Here is a 15,950-nt window from a genome sequence, read left to right as displayed (position 1 = left end):
AACATAAAGTTGGGGGAAAAATAAGAGCCATGACAAGTATGTCTGCCCTTTAAACAAAGTAAACATCTACTTATCACAGAAAAATAAAAGTGGTTGTTAGAATATGTACACATAAATATTAAGATATTGAACAGGATGGTTTTCTTAGGAAGCATTAATATATTAAATTTCACGATCAATTGATTCCTCTTTATTGGTGAAACAATAAACCCAACCACCCATCTGTCTGTCTAATTGATCTATTCATCCACACACCTGTCCTTCCCTCTTACATATTTATTATTAGCCTATTGGTATAAAGTAAGCAATATCCATAGGTAAATGGGCATGGAATGCCTTCAATGGTTTCATAATTCAATGTAAAAATAAGATTATTAGGTTATTTTGAACCCATCAAAGAAGTTCTGTCATTCTAGACATTTTAAAGGTGAAATGGCTGTCAATGTACGACTCATATAATTCTCCAGCAACAACTTGTCTATAGTTATATTTTTCTGCAATATTGGGAATTTATGAGTTAAAATATGAAAGTTCAAGCTTACGTTTCTAGCTGAAAAAATCAATTAATAATGCTTTTCTAATATTTAAGCTAGTAGTTTGTGTGCTCTCTGAGACTAAAGCTTTCTGTATTAGAGATATCCTGTTTGCTATTCATGGAGTGGTTTTCAATAAGGAAGCATAAATGATATTTTATTGGCAGTAAATGTCCTTTGTTTGTGATAAGAAAATGTTACAGCCCTTCTGGGCTGTCTCCATGTTTAATAGACCATTAAATTGAAATTTCCACCCCAGCCTGTAAGAGATGAGATGAGTCATAACGTGAGTCATACTTTAATCAGTTGGAAGAACAACCCTTATTGTCATTTACCTTGGACAGGCTTTGATTTCTGAAGCACTGAAATGTTTATATCAAGACTTGGTCGGAGGGAGGCTACTCCCTTTGAAGCTAATTCATTTTTGTTTTTGTCTCCCCTAACTCTAAGCTTTTGGTGTTTTCACCTGTAAGTGGTTGGCAGTTTCAGTATCATATGCACATGGGTTTCTTGGCATTATTTTTTGATTGGAAAAGGAGGAACCTAGACTCACCACCCTCTCTATATAGACAGAGTGTTTGTGTTTCTTTCCTCTGTTTATTCAGACCCACAATAGGTCTGACACATAGTAGGAAATCAGTAAATAAGTGCTATGTAGTAAATGAATTTATAAATAATAATCTTAACTAGCTCCCTTGTAATAAACAGATGGAAACTAATATCTTAGTGTATCTTATAAAGCATATCTTATTGCAGATGTCTCTAGTACAGATTAGTAAGCAAAAATGATTTGGCTACTATGTCTTTTTCAACAAGACCACCTATTATTTGTCCTATTCCAAAGAGATTAGAACTTCACATTTATGTAAGTTTCCAAGTGAAGGAACCTTATATAAGCCCCAGGAGTTTAATGTTAAATAAAACCAGACCTCTCATAGTCAGCAATCAGTGTTCACAGATAAGTGTGGCACACTGTAATTTCAGTCACATCTATCCTTCAGAGTTCAACTTAGAAGAATCAGAGTCTATTTCAAGCCTTGAATTGTTTGAATACTGCAGTGACATACCAGACAGACTGAGCTCTTATAGCAAGTGTCACAATTATTTCCTGTCCTCTCTCACCACTTACTCTTGTTATTCAGCCTCCAGTGCACACGCATGTGGAAATATACACACATTCATTTGAAATGCTAAGCAGTTGCTGATTATTTATTTTTAGCTTCCATACATATTCACCCCTCATAAAAGCCTTGTTGAGGAACACAAATTCTCTTCTGATGATATTGCCAAATGGAAAAAGTATGAGACTTGGGTGTATCAGTGCTTTATCAGCCATCACACCTTTATAACTTTGAGGAAATTGTTTAACTCACGTGAGTTTCCTAGTCTGTAAAGTGAGTACTGTTACTGCTACCTTGCTTCTCATAGGGAAGACTAGAGAAAACACCTATGAAGTGCCTAGCACATTACTTGGTACCTGATAGGTACTTGGCATTAGTTTCATGTTCTTCTGTTAAGCGTTCTGTCTCCATCTGGAACTTGTTCATGGAAAAAACCATTATCTCTGATATTTCAGAGTTCTACAAATGATAAATTACTCAAATTCATACCTGAGATGAGTAAATGTTATAGCTGTCGTTTTCACACAAATGGTGGGAGGTAGTGACTAACAACTATGGAGAAATAGGATTTGTGTTTCTGTTGACTGCCATGGATAATATGGATATCCCTTTCTCATAGGATGTAGACTGTCACACATGAAAATGTCACCATACTGCGCACACACACACACACACACACACACACACACTTGTATAAAAGCTAAAACTTTAGTATACCCCATAAGGATTTTCAAGCACTCAGCTATGTTACTTTCCTTGTTATCATTTGATTCTGTGACTGCCCACTCTACCCTCTCTCTTTCGACTTCTATTTGTTTTCCTTGCTTTCAATAGCTCATGTGATTACTTTGAATCCACATGAATGACCCAGGACAGTCTTAGTATTTTAAAATCACTTGATTAGTAACTCCATTCTATCTGCAAAATCTGTTTACATTAGTATGTGTTTCTGCTTGACAGTAATCTTGAAAGAACTCCTTTAGAAATTAACATTCCCCAAATACCTTTATTTCTAGCTTAAGTAGTAATATCTAAATCTTTACATCCCTGGAGATGTATCCAGGAATATTTTATTCAAATGTATTCTTTTGATGGATTCTATCTTCCTGAGATTTGATGCATTCTGTAGTCTCTACAGTTATGTAACCACTCAGTCTTCTGCTACTCAGTAGATTGTCTGCCTTCTAGGATGTGGGTATGGGATGTATGTGCTGAGGTCATATTTTCACTGTATATTTTCTCTAAGATTAACAGTTTGACATTTTAGCCAGTAGTAGAACTGTGGTGTACTTATTATATCCTGCCTTGGTCTCCTATAGTAAGAAGCGGGATTTCAATTGTTGTAAGGGATAAAAGCTGACATTGTTCCAGGATACATTTTCTATTTGCTGCCCAATTGCTGATTTTAAAGTATGATTGTTCAATAAATCTATATATGAGACTCTGGGGTTAGAGTGCTCTATTTGGTTCTCAGTTGCTTTGCTTCAACCACTGTATCAGACTCACAGGTTTTGGCACAGTCTCATCCTCAAGATACCTTGATTTATATTGTATCATTTCTTACCTTATCAACTGATTTCTTAATTGGTTTGCTAGTCTCCCATTTCTCTATGCATTTCCCCAAAGATTGTATCATCAAGTGGGAACTTTCGAGTAAGTTCCCCATTGCCTCCAGCATCACAACTCCTTAGCATGGCATTCAGAGGCTGCCATTCCATAGTGTGGGCTTATCTCTTTCCTCATTTTCTACTATAATCCTCTAGAATTCAGTTACCAATTAGTACCCATAATACATTACCCTGTATTAAGGACTATTTTCAATACTCAGCTTATGTCCTTATAAGCTATTTCTTCATGTTTAGTTTGAAATAATTTTAGAATACCTAATGACTCTTATGGCTGGAATAAGTCTTTATTGTAAACCTCAACATGAACTTTACAGCAGCACAGCTGCTCTGGGTTGCATTCCAAGGATCTTGATTCATTTCACAAATATTTATAAACTATAATGCCAAATATTACTGCTAGACAAAGTATCCTAACAAGCCAAGGCTTTTGCCTTCATGTTACTGGCAATTTGGTTTGTGGTGAAGATATGAAAAGAAGCTAAAGTCTTAAAATAGTGAAGGAAGTCAACCGTTTCAAGTAAAAATTATAACTTAAAGAAGTACAGATCAGTACCACTTATATGCAATACAAGAGCAGTGAAAATAATGCAATGAATTCCATCATGTGTTACAAATGTTTGTTAGTATAGATAATAAAAAAGAAAATATTACTTGAAACCACAGTCTACTGAAAGTCTATTATTATAATATTGCTGTGCGTGGTGGGTGAGTTACCATAAAGATTGTCTCTCAGTGAGTTAACACCAATAGATATGACTTACAATCCTAGGATAAAATTTAAAGCTCTGTATGTTGTAAGAAAAGGAAAAGTAAAGAAGATTACAGACATTTCTAGAGGGAACATAGGAGGTGATTTCAGATAGCTGTTATAGATACGGCTCAAAAATGGATAGGGCAAGCCCTAGTTTTTGTTGTTGTGATAAAACATTGACCATTAGCAAGTTGAAGAGAAAAGGGTTTATTTGGTTTATACAGCCCAAACAGATCCATCATTGAGGGAGGTCAGGGCTTTACTCAAGTAGGATCAGAAGCAGGAACCATGGACGACAGTTCCTTACTGACTTTCTTTCCATGCCTTTCCCAGCTTTCATTTTTATATAACCCAGGTCCTAGTCCCCAAGGGTAACATTGCCCACAGTGGACTGAACCCTGCCATATCAATCATCTGTCAAGAAAATGCTTGAGGCCAATCTGACAGAGGCAGTTCCTCAGTTGTAGTTCCCCTCTCCAGGTGACACAGTGTGGGTTGAGGTGACAAAACACAACCAGCGCAAGGTTATTCAAGGATCCTTTCCCATCGTTTATGTCCAATTGTTTATGAAATCCAGGAAGACATCCCTAACATGGGTATTTTGATTTTGTTTCTTCCTCTCTGTTAGTTTCCCCCTTGTTCTGGAATGCATCTAATCACCATTTTCCTGGAGTATTGTAATAACCTTTATCCTGTTCTCTACTCTACTCCGTGGTTATATTCCATGAAGGGAATCTTCCCCATATGGAGCTTTTGGTTGTCCACCATGTTGAAGATCTTTTACCCACAGTCACCATTTTTACCTAGCTGGATTTTGAAAGTTGTCTCTGTGGCTGAATAATTTCATTTGGGAACCTTCCTTTTGCTTCACGAGCAGGCAGCTAAGGATCATAAGTGGAGAATGGTTCTTGGAAGAAAAGGCAAAGCGTTTCAAACAAGTCAATGTTCTGGGCACTGATGTTGTTCGACAGTCCATCTTAAGAAGAAGTCCAGGTAACTAATGGAGGCACTTGTCTCCAAGACTGTAAGTGGATATTTGGTTTGGATAAATATCTTCCCTGTGAAAATGAAGCAGGTAAACACAGTTGGATTCTTTTCCCCTCAATTCCTCAGGTCACTTCGCAACTTGATAGCTTGAAATCTAAATCTGAATATCATACAAATGAAGTCAGGAGAAAATGAACTTTGTACTGATTTCCACATGTCTGACATGCTGGAATTTTCAAAGAAGCCATTCATTCTCATCGTAACAAACTATTTTTTCCAAGTGTGTTTCTTAGGTTTTACTAAATGGTAAGAAAGCAACCTAAAACAGATGGAATAAATGCTTCCCATTTTGAAAGAAATTCCTGATTTTTCACAAGGTTTAGTTTCATATTTTTAAAATGGCATTTTTTTAAAATTTAATTCTTGGTTCCTAACCAATCACTAGCATTGTACTCTAAAGTCCCAGTCTCACAAATGGGAGCACTAGGAAATGCCAAGGAACATTTTTGTTGTCATAATTAGATTGAGTCCATGGCATTTATTAGACAGTAATCAAGTGTGATAAGCTAATGGTCTTAAAATATGCAAGAAAGTTTCAGTCAATGAGGAATTATACTGACCCCAAATACCAAGAACAACCAGATTGAGACTGCTTTTCAGCGTACTCAAACTACAAATCTAATTGGTTCATTATTGAATTAAGCTTTTGTTATTGCTGATTTCCCATGCATGGTTTATGTAATAGAGGTAGAATGGGTATCTTGTGGTGTGGGAAGCTTTCAACTGATCCCTGTGTCACTTTTGGGTGTGGTAGCCACAAAGAAAGGCTCCTAAAGTTGAGTAACATCAGGTCTGATGTTAGAAGAGTCAGGTTGAATAAAAATTATCCATTCAGCTACAGACTCTACCTCTGGCAAACCTCAGAGCCTTCTAGTGTGTAGAGTACACTTCTAGACAAAAGATGCATGCACACATGTCTGTCATTCCGTGAAGTCTGGCTCTCATGTTCATGATGTCTGGTTGTGGCATAATTGCAGCATACTTGTGTTTACTACTACTGGGAAACAGAGGAACAAGGGTAATGTACTCGAATGCAGCCTGGGATACATAGTAAGTTCAAGACCAGCCTTAGTAATATATTGAGAACTTGTCTCAAAATGAAAACAAAAAAATACCTATAAAAATAATGCCTGTAGTCTATGGATTTAGAAATCCTTTGAATGCAGCATTTCATACCCTAAAAATATCTGTTGAGGCATAATGAATATGTTCTTTAATTGTCGTCTCCCTAGGGAAGCTTATCTTATCAAACTTTTCCCTGAGGAGTCCTAGTCTTAACTCTTAGTTATCTTTACAGCATTTAACAAATTAGAAGTAACTACATAAACAAAATAATTTGGGGTTAAACTGCCTTCACTGATTATTGTAACCTTTTCTGTCTTGTGGTAATCAAGAAAAATGAGTGTAGAAGAGAAGCTTGTTTTCCTTTCTGATTATTTTTATATATAAATTTATTTTCTACTTTTTCCATGAGGGTCTGAAGAAATACAAAACCAAGAGCAAGCACACCAAGGTGCAGACAAGTCAGATACTTTGTCTTCAGTCAGGCAGAAGGCCACTCATGATGGACCAAAGAGGAAGGGGTAAGCATCTCTAACATAAAGGATCTTTAGTGTTTTGTGTCTGATGACAGTTTAATGACCCAAAGGAGGTGAGAGACTCAACCGTGGCAACATTGTATCCCAGGGAAATACAATCTTTATTTTTTTTATTTTTGATGTTTTTATTATTATATGTATATTTCAAATGTTGTACTCCTTCCCAGTCTCCCCTCTGCAAAGTCCCTCCCCACATCCCTCTCCTTGCCTCTAAGAGGGTGCTCACCCACCCACCTGCCCACTCCCTGATCACTCCTCCAACATCCCCCTTCACTGGAGCAGCAAACCTCCATATCACCTCGTACCTCTCCTCCCACTGATGTCAGATAAAACAGTTCTCTGCTATATATGTAGTAGGAGCCATGGACCCACCTATGTATACTCTTTGCTGGTGGTTTAGTCCCTGGGAGCTCTTGGTGGGGGGGTCTGGTTAGTTGATATTGTTCTTCCTATAGGGTTGAAATCCCATTCAATTCCTTCAGTCCTTTCCCTAATTCCTCCATTAAGGTTCCCAGGCTGAGTCCAATGGTTGGCTATGAATATCTGCATCTATCTTAGTCAGGTGCTCGCAGAACCTCTCAGAGGACAGCCATGCCAGGCTCCTGACTTCAAGCACTTCTTGGCATTAGCAGTAGTATTGGGGTTTGGTGTCTGTGGATGGGACGGGTGTCAAGGTAGGGCAGGCAGTCTCTGGATGGCCTTTCTTTCAGTCTCTGCTCCATTTTTATTCCTACATTTCCTTTAGACAGGAACAATTCTGGGTTAAAAATTTGAGATACATGGGTGGCCCCGTCCCTCTATTGGGGGCCATGTTTATCTACTGGAGGTGGTCTCTTCAGGTTCTAGCTCCCTGCTGTTGGGTATAATGTCTCCTGGGAACCTCTGGCATCTAGGACTTTCTAGTAATTCTTCCCCCCGCCCCACCCTCACCCCTGGCTCGTTCCCCACCCTGTACTGCTATTTATTTCTAGTCAATATCCTGGCACTCTGGACTTTTCTCCCATCTCTTCCCATACCTAATCCAAGTCCTCTTTTTCCCTTCCCATCCCCTTTTCCACCCATGTCTATCCTGCCCTCTGCCTCCCATGATTATTTTATTCCACCATCTAAGTGAGATTGAAGCTTCTACGCTTTGACCTTCCTTCTTGTTGAGCTTCATATGGTCTGTGAGTGGTGGGTGGATATTGTGGCTATTCAGAATATCGTGGCTATTCTGAGCTTTTGGATTAATATCCACTTATCAATGAGTGCATACCATGTGTATCCTTTTGGGTCTGGGTTACCTCACTCAGAATGGTATTTTCTAGTTCTATCCATTTGCCTACAACATTCGCGAAGTTGTTGTTTTTAAATAGCTGAATTGTGTTTTATTGTGTAAATATACCACATTTTCTGTGTTCATTCTTCTGTTGAGGGACACCTGGGTTGTTTTCTCTATCAGATGTAGGGTTGGGATCTTTTCCCAATCTATGGGTTGCCGTTTTGTCTTGATGACAGTGTCTTTTGCATTACCATAGCTTTTCAGTTTCATGAACTCCTATTTGTCAATTGTTGATCTTAGAGCCTGAGCCATTGGTGTTCTGTTCAGGAAAATGTCCCCTGTGCTGATGTGTTCAAGGCTCTTTCCTACTTTTTCTTTTATTAGATTCAATGTATCTGCATTTATGTGAGTCATATGGTTTTTATAGTTTTTGCTTCTTTTTGTTCTATAATTTTCAGACGTTCTGTTAAGTTGATAGTGTAGGAGCTCTCCAGTTTCTGTCATTTGTGTTCTCTTTGGGTCTGCATGACATCTGTCCAAGAGCTTCTGGCTTTTAGAACCTCTGTTGAGAAGTCTGGAGCAATTCTGATAGGCCTGCCTTTATATGTTATTTGGCCTTTTCCCCTTATAGTTTGTAATATTCTCTCTTTGTTCTGTGCATTTAATGCTTTGATTATTATGTGACATGCAGAATTCCTTTTCTGTTTCAATGTATTTGGCATTTTGTGGGTCTCTCATATGTTTATGGCTATTTCTTTCTTTAAGTGAGGGAAGTTTTCTTCTATGATTTTGTTGAAGATGTTTTCTGGCCCTTTGTATTGGGTATCTTCACTCTCTTCTATTCCTATTATTCTTAGGTTTGGTGTTTTTGCTGTGTCCTGAATTTCCTGAATGTTTTGGGTTAGGAGCTTTGTACTTTGTATTTTCTTTTGACTGTTGTACCAGTATCTTTTATGGTATCTTCTGTGCCTGAGATTCTCTCTTCTATCTCTTGTATTCTGTTGGTCATGCTTGCATCTGTAACTCCTGATCTCTTTCCTAGGTTTTTCCATCTCCAATGTTGCCTCCCTTTGTGATTTCAATATTGTTTCTATTTCCATTTTTAGATCCTGAATGGTTTTGTTCAATTCCTTCACCTGTTTGATTGTGTTTTCCTGTATTTTTTAAGAGAGTTAAGGTCCTCTTTAAGATCCTCTATCATCTTCATGAGATGGGATTTTAGGTCAAAATCTGGCTTTTCTGGTATGTTAGGGTATCTGGGGATTGCTATGGTGGGAGAACTGGGTTCTGATGGTGCCAAGTAGCACTGGATTCTGTTGCTATGTTCTTGTGCTTGCCTCTTGTCATCTGGTTATCTCTGGTGTTAAGTGGTCTTGCTGTCTCTGACCGGAGCCTCTTCCTTTTGTGAGCCTGGTTATGATAGACCTCCTTGGAGTCAAGCTGTCTCTTGGTGTAGGTATAGGAGGAGATTTGGAGCACTGGCTCTGTCCCAGGCAGAGGTGCAGGCTGGAAGGAAGCTGTGTCTCCAGTAGGGAGGATAGGTCCTGTCTCTGCTGGGCCCCATGGCGGTTCTAGTTAGGCTTGGTATTGGGCCTGGGGGTGTCTCACCTGTGAGCCTGGTAATGACAGACTTCCTGAGAGTCATGCTGTCTCTGGATGTGGGCGTGGGGTGAGCTGGAGCACCTGATCTACCCTCAGGTGAGGTTGTGGACCAGAAAGATGAAGTAGCTCCAGCCGGGCAGATAGGTCATGCATCCTCTAGGCCCCATGGGGGTCCCAGTAAGGCCAGGTATTAGGGCGGGGGTGTTTCATCTTCAAGCCTGTTTATGAGGTACCTCCTTGAAGTCAAGCTGTTTCTGGGTGTGGGGTGGGGAAATGCAATCTTAAGTACTTGCAACCTCGTATAAATTCCCTGGCTGACCTGAGCATGCAAGCGTTGCTGTTTTATTAGACTTATCTTTATCTGCCAAGTGATTCCCAGGACTTCCAGAGCCAGCCATGGTTATAAGCTGACTCTTTAGTCTTTGCTTTCAAATGCCAGCATCCCTCTCCTCTAACCTCTATGCTGATATATTAAACAACCCCAATTAAAGTGTAGTTCCTCAAACATTCTACTCCTTATTTAATCTACAAGTATCCTGAAGTGAAAAAAGATCACAGTTGAGCACTTCAACTTAGTTCAGAAGGCAAATATACCGGAAGGGTAAGCACTCTAGCAAACAATGGGATATTGTTAGAGAACAAGACCCAAGAAGGCACAGGGATAAAGCAGCAAAGTGCCACAAAAATTCAGAACTGCCCCCCCCAAATTAAGATTGCATAGCTAGGCTTCAAAGATATGCCAAGTCTCATGATACTCTGTTCTAGGTAGCATTGCATTGTCTTCTTAGCAGAAACCAACATGAAATGCTGACAGTGGCTGAGCTTATAGCTAGCTCTAGTAAAAGTGATTTTTTTCCTGTGTTCTGAATGAAGTAAAAGCATAAAGTAACTCAAACTAACTAATACCACTGTTTACTAATTAGCAGAGATAAATGCAAACAGTATTCTAGAATTTCTCAAATTCCTATCCTAGACATTAATCCCTCCTCCTATCCTATTTCATGCATTTACTTTTGGGATTCCCACAATGCCTTGTGCATGAGCATCTGTTGTGACCTTGCACTCTGCTTCCCCAATATACATTCACTTAATAGTACGTTCTTTCAGCGCTTCCCAGGGGCTTCCTTATCTTGGTGTTCAGACATCTAACATGGTGCCTAACTCATTAGAAAGAATCAATGGATTGACTAAATGAGGATCTCACAGCCTACTGATTCTGTTAACAGCTATAGTTTTCAGAACTTGATTCAAGTGTCACAGAATGAGGTCACACAAATAAGGAATGTTGGAGCTGGAAAACAGGAACTGACAAAAATAATGAGTTGCATCGATCCTGAATCATTCAAGCCACCATAGCACTGGGCTGAGCCCAGCTAGAACTCAAAACTGGCAGCTGTAGTTCTACTATTGAGCTCTCTCTAAAAACAACGATGTGTTAATAAGTCACAGAGATGTCATTTGCAATGCATGTCACATATTAGAGAATAGCTGCTTTGAGGGTGCTATAAGAGACATCAAGACACACACACACACACACACACACACACACACATCAGATAGCAAGCACCTTGATGAATGAATCAGGTTCAGGCTATGGAAAGGAAGAAGAGGTGATTCTGAGCAGAGGAGACACTTTAAAAAGTGGAGAGGCAAGAGCATGTACAAAGTGCTTCTCCAAGCAGCAAAGACTGACACTATATTAAGCAGCATCCTCACCCCAAATATAATTTTCCAGTAGAATGAAGGTTCTGACGTTTAACGGTGACATTTTGTCAGGGTCCTTTGAAGCAGAGACAACTTAGCAGATTCTATTAAGATTATGTCAGTACCTTCGGAATCCATTTATTCATATAGAACTCTGTTGAATATAAAATAAATGAAACAGTTGCACCCAGCATCGTCTTGCTAAAGAATACAGCTGGGACGTTGTTATTTTTAACATTTTTATTTATTCTTTGAAAATTTCAAATCTGTATATAATACACTTGGATCTTATCTATCTATACTACCTCCCTCCAACTCTCTCAAGAGCTCCTCCTATACTTGATGTGCTCTTTGTAAAATTATTGCTATTATTAATAAACATCGGAGTCCACTTAGTGCCAACCATATTTAAATGTATTTAGAAACAGCCATGTTTAGTGTGCTTAAGATCCTGGACGAGGATTTGAACTCCATTTCCTCAAAAGTTGTTTTTGTTTAATTTCCAAGTAACTTTGTGAAGTGGTAGTGCAATCAGATTTCACTCAGTACAAGAGCTTTCATTGGATAAACCTCATTACCACAGGAGATATGCCAAAAAATATAAAGGCGATTCCATCAAAGAATGTACAAAGAATTTACACACATACATGCGTGCACACTCACATATATACACATATGAAGAGAGAGAGACAGAGAGAGAGAGAGAGACAGAGAGAGAGAGAGAGAGAAAGAGAGAGAGAGAGAGAGAGCACACTAGAGCTGGAACTAGAGAGAAAGAACACAAATTTGGGTCAAAGGGGAAGGGAAGATGGTGGATTGGTGACAAGTTGGGCAAGTAAATGTAATCAAAATACATTGTATGAACCTATTCAAGAACTAATAGATTTAAAAGATATGCCATTTACAGTGTAGCTCAGTGATACAAAGCATGTTTAATAAGAACAGAAAGCGTACATAGCCTATGCTTTCATTTTCCAGAGTTGTTTTGGGCTCCATCAATGAGAAAGGTAGTCACCACTCTACCAGCTATGCTTTAACTTGCCACTTTTGTTCATCCCAGAAAATGGTTTCCTTTCTGTGCAAGTTATATGCAATCCCCTAATTCAGAATTCTTGCAGAGTCCCAGCACAGAACATGCTTCCCTCTCTCGTCTGGCACTGATGAGTTTCCAAACTAGAGAGTCTTTTCCTTAACAGGGGCAGAAACCTGGCTTATGAACAAGTAGTAGGTTTGATGGGGAACTAGAGGGACTCGCACCCAACTCCCAAGAAACCCCCAGCCCTGCTCTTTTATTAAACAATCATTTATTGATCCAAAAACTATAAATCTTATTTTATTATTCACTTTGGTACTGGGGAATCAAATTCTGTTCTTTTTCTGGCTAAACATGCTCTGTGTGTGCCTAGTACCCGAGTTTGCCAGAAGAGAGTGTCAGAACTGACTTACACACTGTGCAAGCCACCTCAGGAGTTGAGATTAGATCTTCCTGAAGAGCAACCAGTGATCGTACTGGTTACATTGTCTCTCCAGACCCTCCTTTTTTTTTTTTAATCCATCAAGACATATTTGCGACATCTAAAGATTCCTAGATATGTGGACTTCCACTTTAATACAGGTGACTTACCAGCGGCTACATCCTTAGAGAAAACTGACTCTGCCCCCCCCCCCGAGATTGGCAATTGTTCTACTAGTAGGAGTAGAGGTAGTAGAATTTAGTGTCCATTTCCCATCTCCACACTGGGAATTCGTCTGACTTTGACTTGTACATGTTTTTTTTTTTTTGTTTGTTTGTTTTTTTAACTTGAGTATTTCTTATATACATTTCGAGTGTTATTCCCTTTCCCGGTTTCTGAGCAAAAATCCCCCTCCCCCCCTCCCCTTCCTTAGGGGAATTTCCCTCCCAACCCTCCCCCCATTGCCGCCCTCCCCCCACAGTCTAGTTCACTGGGGGTTCAGTCTTAGCAGGACCCAGGGCTTCCCCTTCCACTGGTGCTCTTACTAGGATATTCATTACTACCTATGAGGTCAGAGTCCAGGTTCAGTCCATGTATAGTCTTTAGGTAGTGGCTTAGTCCCTGGACATGTTTTATTTTTCTTTGTTTGGATGCTTCCACATGCTGTCACAACCACTATGTGTTCATGTGTGTCCAGAAGATATTGTTTCCCTTGCAGTTGTTCACCACTTCTGTCCCTTATAGTCTTCTGTCTCCTCTTCTGCAATGACCCCAAGGGAGGAGTGGTGCAGTGTTTATATCCCATTTAGGGCTAAGCATTCTACAGTCTAATATTTTCTGTGCCTTTCCCAGTTATGTGTCTATATTAATCACTATCTACTGCAAACAGAAATTCCTCTAATGGGGATTTACAGGTGCATTAGCATACAGGTATAATGATAGAGTTTTCTTATCTTGTTCTCAAATTCATGTTTATTTCCAGTTTTCTTCTTAGCAAGTTCAGATCAGCAACCAGAGGAGAAATCAAAACTCCAAAAGCTGAAAGTGGAAGGAGCTATAGCTTGGACCTAGACAATCAAAATCTTCAGAGTTTCAAGTCGGTCTCTGGCTCAGACAGGTAAGAGACATGCAAATTGAGCAATGGCACACTCTGGGAATTAAGTTGACGATTTTCCACCCATGTAGGGAGTCTAAGTCTCTGCAAAGGCTTGGCACACAGAGAGTGCCTAACATATGCCACACAAAGGCAAGAAGAAATTTTTCAGTTATAGGAAACCTGCTTTCTCAAGTTACAGCTGTGAGAAAGATTTATGTCATCTGAAATAATAGAACCTCATATTTGGGGAGTTGGGGCTATAGTTCGAACAGAGAGGTACATGGCAGTAATTTCTTTTATCCATTTCTTAATCTTTTTCTGTTTCAACTTCTAAAACAAAACCCTCTAAGTGTCAGATCCACTCCTTGCAGCTTTCAAAAAACATTAATAATGTCATCATCTGTGATGCCCCGGAGAATTTTTTTTGTAATTCCATTTCTTTCTTGTTCCACTGCCTCTGATTTCCAGATGGGTCAAGTGAGACTGTCTTGTGAATAATGTCATCACTTGTCAGGAGAAGCAAAGAGAAAAAGTGAGGATAGCCCAGAGCATAGTCACTTCCAATCACTTTTGATTGACTGTCTTGTTTTAGCATAAGTCAGGCCTCATTTTTGTTACTATCAAAGCTAAAGGTAAGAAAAAATTGTCTGCTCTCATGATACATTGATTTGTGCACATGTTAACTCCATTTTGGTTTTGGGTGCTCTGGCTATAGCAATCCTTGCTAGTCTTTCCACTCTTCTCCTTAGGTTCTACAAGGAGAAGTTTATTTTTCTTATAGCCCTGCCCCATTTTCCTCACTGTGGTGCTGAGTATGAAGCCAAACACCTCACAAGTTGTAATCTATTATATAGGCCAGAAGTTTTCTGGAGAAGAGATATTCTTTTGACTATTGATATTTTTATTAGTGTTATGGTAACTGACTATATGAGTTTTATTTCTTCTCCAGAATTCCTCTATATGTCTCTCTCTCTATATATGTATATATATATGTATATATATGTATATATATTATAGAGAAAAATATGTAAGAAAGAAGTCATTTATTATCCATTTTATTATCCACTGTCAGAGGATCAGTATTGTGTACAGGATTTTCCAAACATTCAAAAACGCAGATATCCTTGTGTGATTAAAACATAACCAACGCATCTTTGTCCTTGAAAAAGTTTCACTTGGCTTCCCATCTACGCTGCTGTCATTAACTTTCTTTCTTCAGACCCTCACTCAGGCTTGCTTCTGCATATCAGTCAAATCACCTTCCAGGTTGAGAGAGCAGAACAATGGCTGCGAGTTTCACAATAGCCTGGGCTACATAATGAGTGAAAGGCCATCAGTGGCTACATGATGGTAACATGTCGAGAGGAGAGAGAGAGAGAGGGAGAGGGAGAGGGGGGGGAGAGGGAGAGAGGGAGAGAGAGAGAGAGGGAGAGGGAGAGAGAGAGGGAGAGAGAGAGAGGGAGAGAGAGAGGGAGAGAGAGAGAGGGAGAGAGAGAGGGAGAGAGAGAGAGGGAGAGGGAGAGAGAGAGAGGGAGAGAGAGAGAGGGAGAGAGAGAGGGAGAGGGAGAGAGAGGGAGAGAGAGAGAGGGAGAGAGGGAGAGGGAGAGAGAGAGAGAGGGAGGGAGAGAGAGAGGGGGAGAGAGAGGGAGAGGGAGAGAGAGGGAGGGAGAGAGAGAGGGAGGGAGAGAGAGGGAGAGGGAGGGAGAGAGAGAGAGGGAGGGAGAGAGAGAGAGAGAGGGAGAGAGAGAGAGAGAGAGAATGAATCTCAGTTTTATCTTTCTGTTTTGCTTCCCTGGCTCTGAGCAGAGATGAAAGGTGTTCAAAGCTATGTGGTCTCTTTTTCTCAACCTCTTTGGAACCCTGCGGTTGAGCCATTTTGTTTTATTTTTTTATTAATAGATTTAACTTTTATTATTCTGTACATGGTGTTGTGGTGCACGTATGAATGTTCACTGGATGCATGACTAGTACCCGTTGAGTCTGGAACAGGCACTGGATTCCCTGGGACTGGTGTCACAGGCAGCTCAGAGCTGCCATGTGGGCACAGGAAATCCAACTTGGGTTCCCTAGAAGAGAAGCTAGAGTTTATAACCCCTGAACCATCGCTCCAGCACCATCATATTGTTTTATTCTTCAGGCTAGCATTGTAAGAGGG

At 39.7% G+C, this 15,950-nt stretch overlaps 1 protein-coding gene across 8 annotated transcripts in view; it reads left to right on the top strand.

Moving 5' to 3' along the window:
• Sytl5 (synaptotagmin-like 5) overlaps positions 1–15,950 on the top strand; it is a 241,446-nt gene that overhangs the window by 166,175 nt on the left and 59,321 nt on the right. For 7 of the 8 annotated variants that reach the window (XM_063279916.1, XM_063279914.1, XM_039099627.2 and 4 more), the window contains 3 exon segments: positions 4,911–5,026; positions 6,555–6,663; positions 13,682–13,816. In XM_063279916.1, the coding sequence (XP_063135986.1) occupies positions 4,911–5,026; positions 6,555–6,663; positions 13,682–13,816 (360 nt within the window). 8 annotated transcript variants of the gene reach the window in all.

This window comes from Rattus norvegicus, chromosome X, assembly GCF_036323735.1.
Source record: "Rattus norvegicus strain BN/NHsdMcwi chromosome X, GRCr8, whole genome shotgun sequence".
Taxonomy (NCBI): Eukaryota; Metazoa; Chordata; class Mammalia; order Rodentia; family Muridae; genus Rattus; species Rattus norvegicus.
Note: the sequence above shows the minus strand (reverse complement) of the source record. Positions and strands in the feature narration are given on the sequence as shown.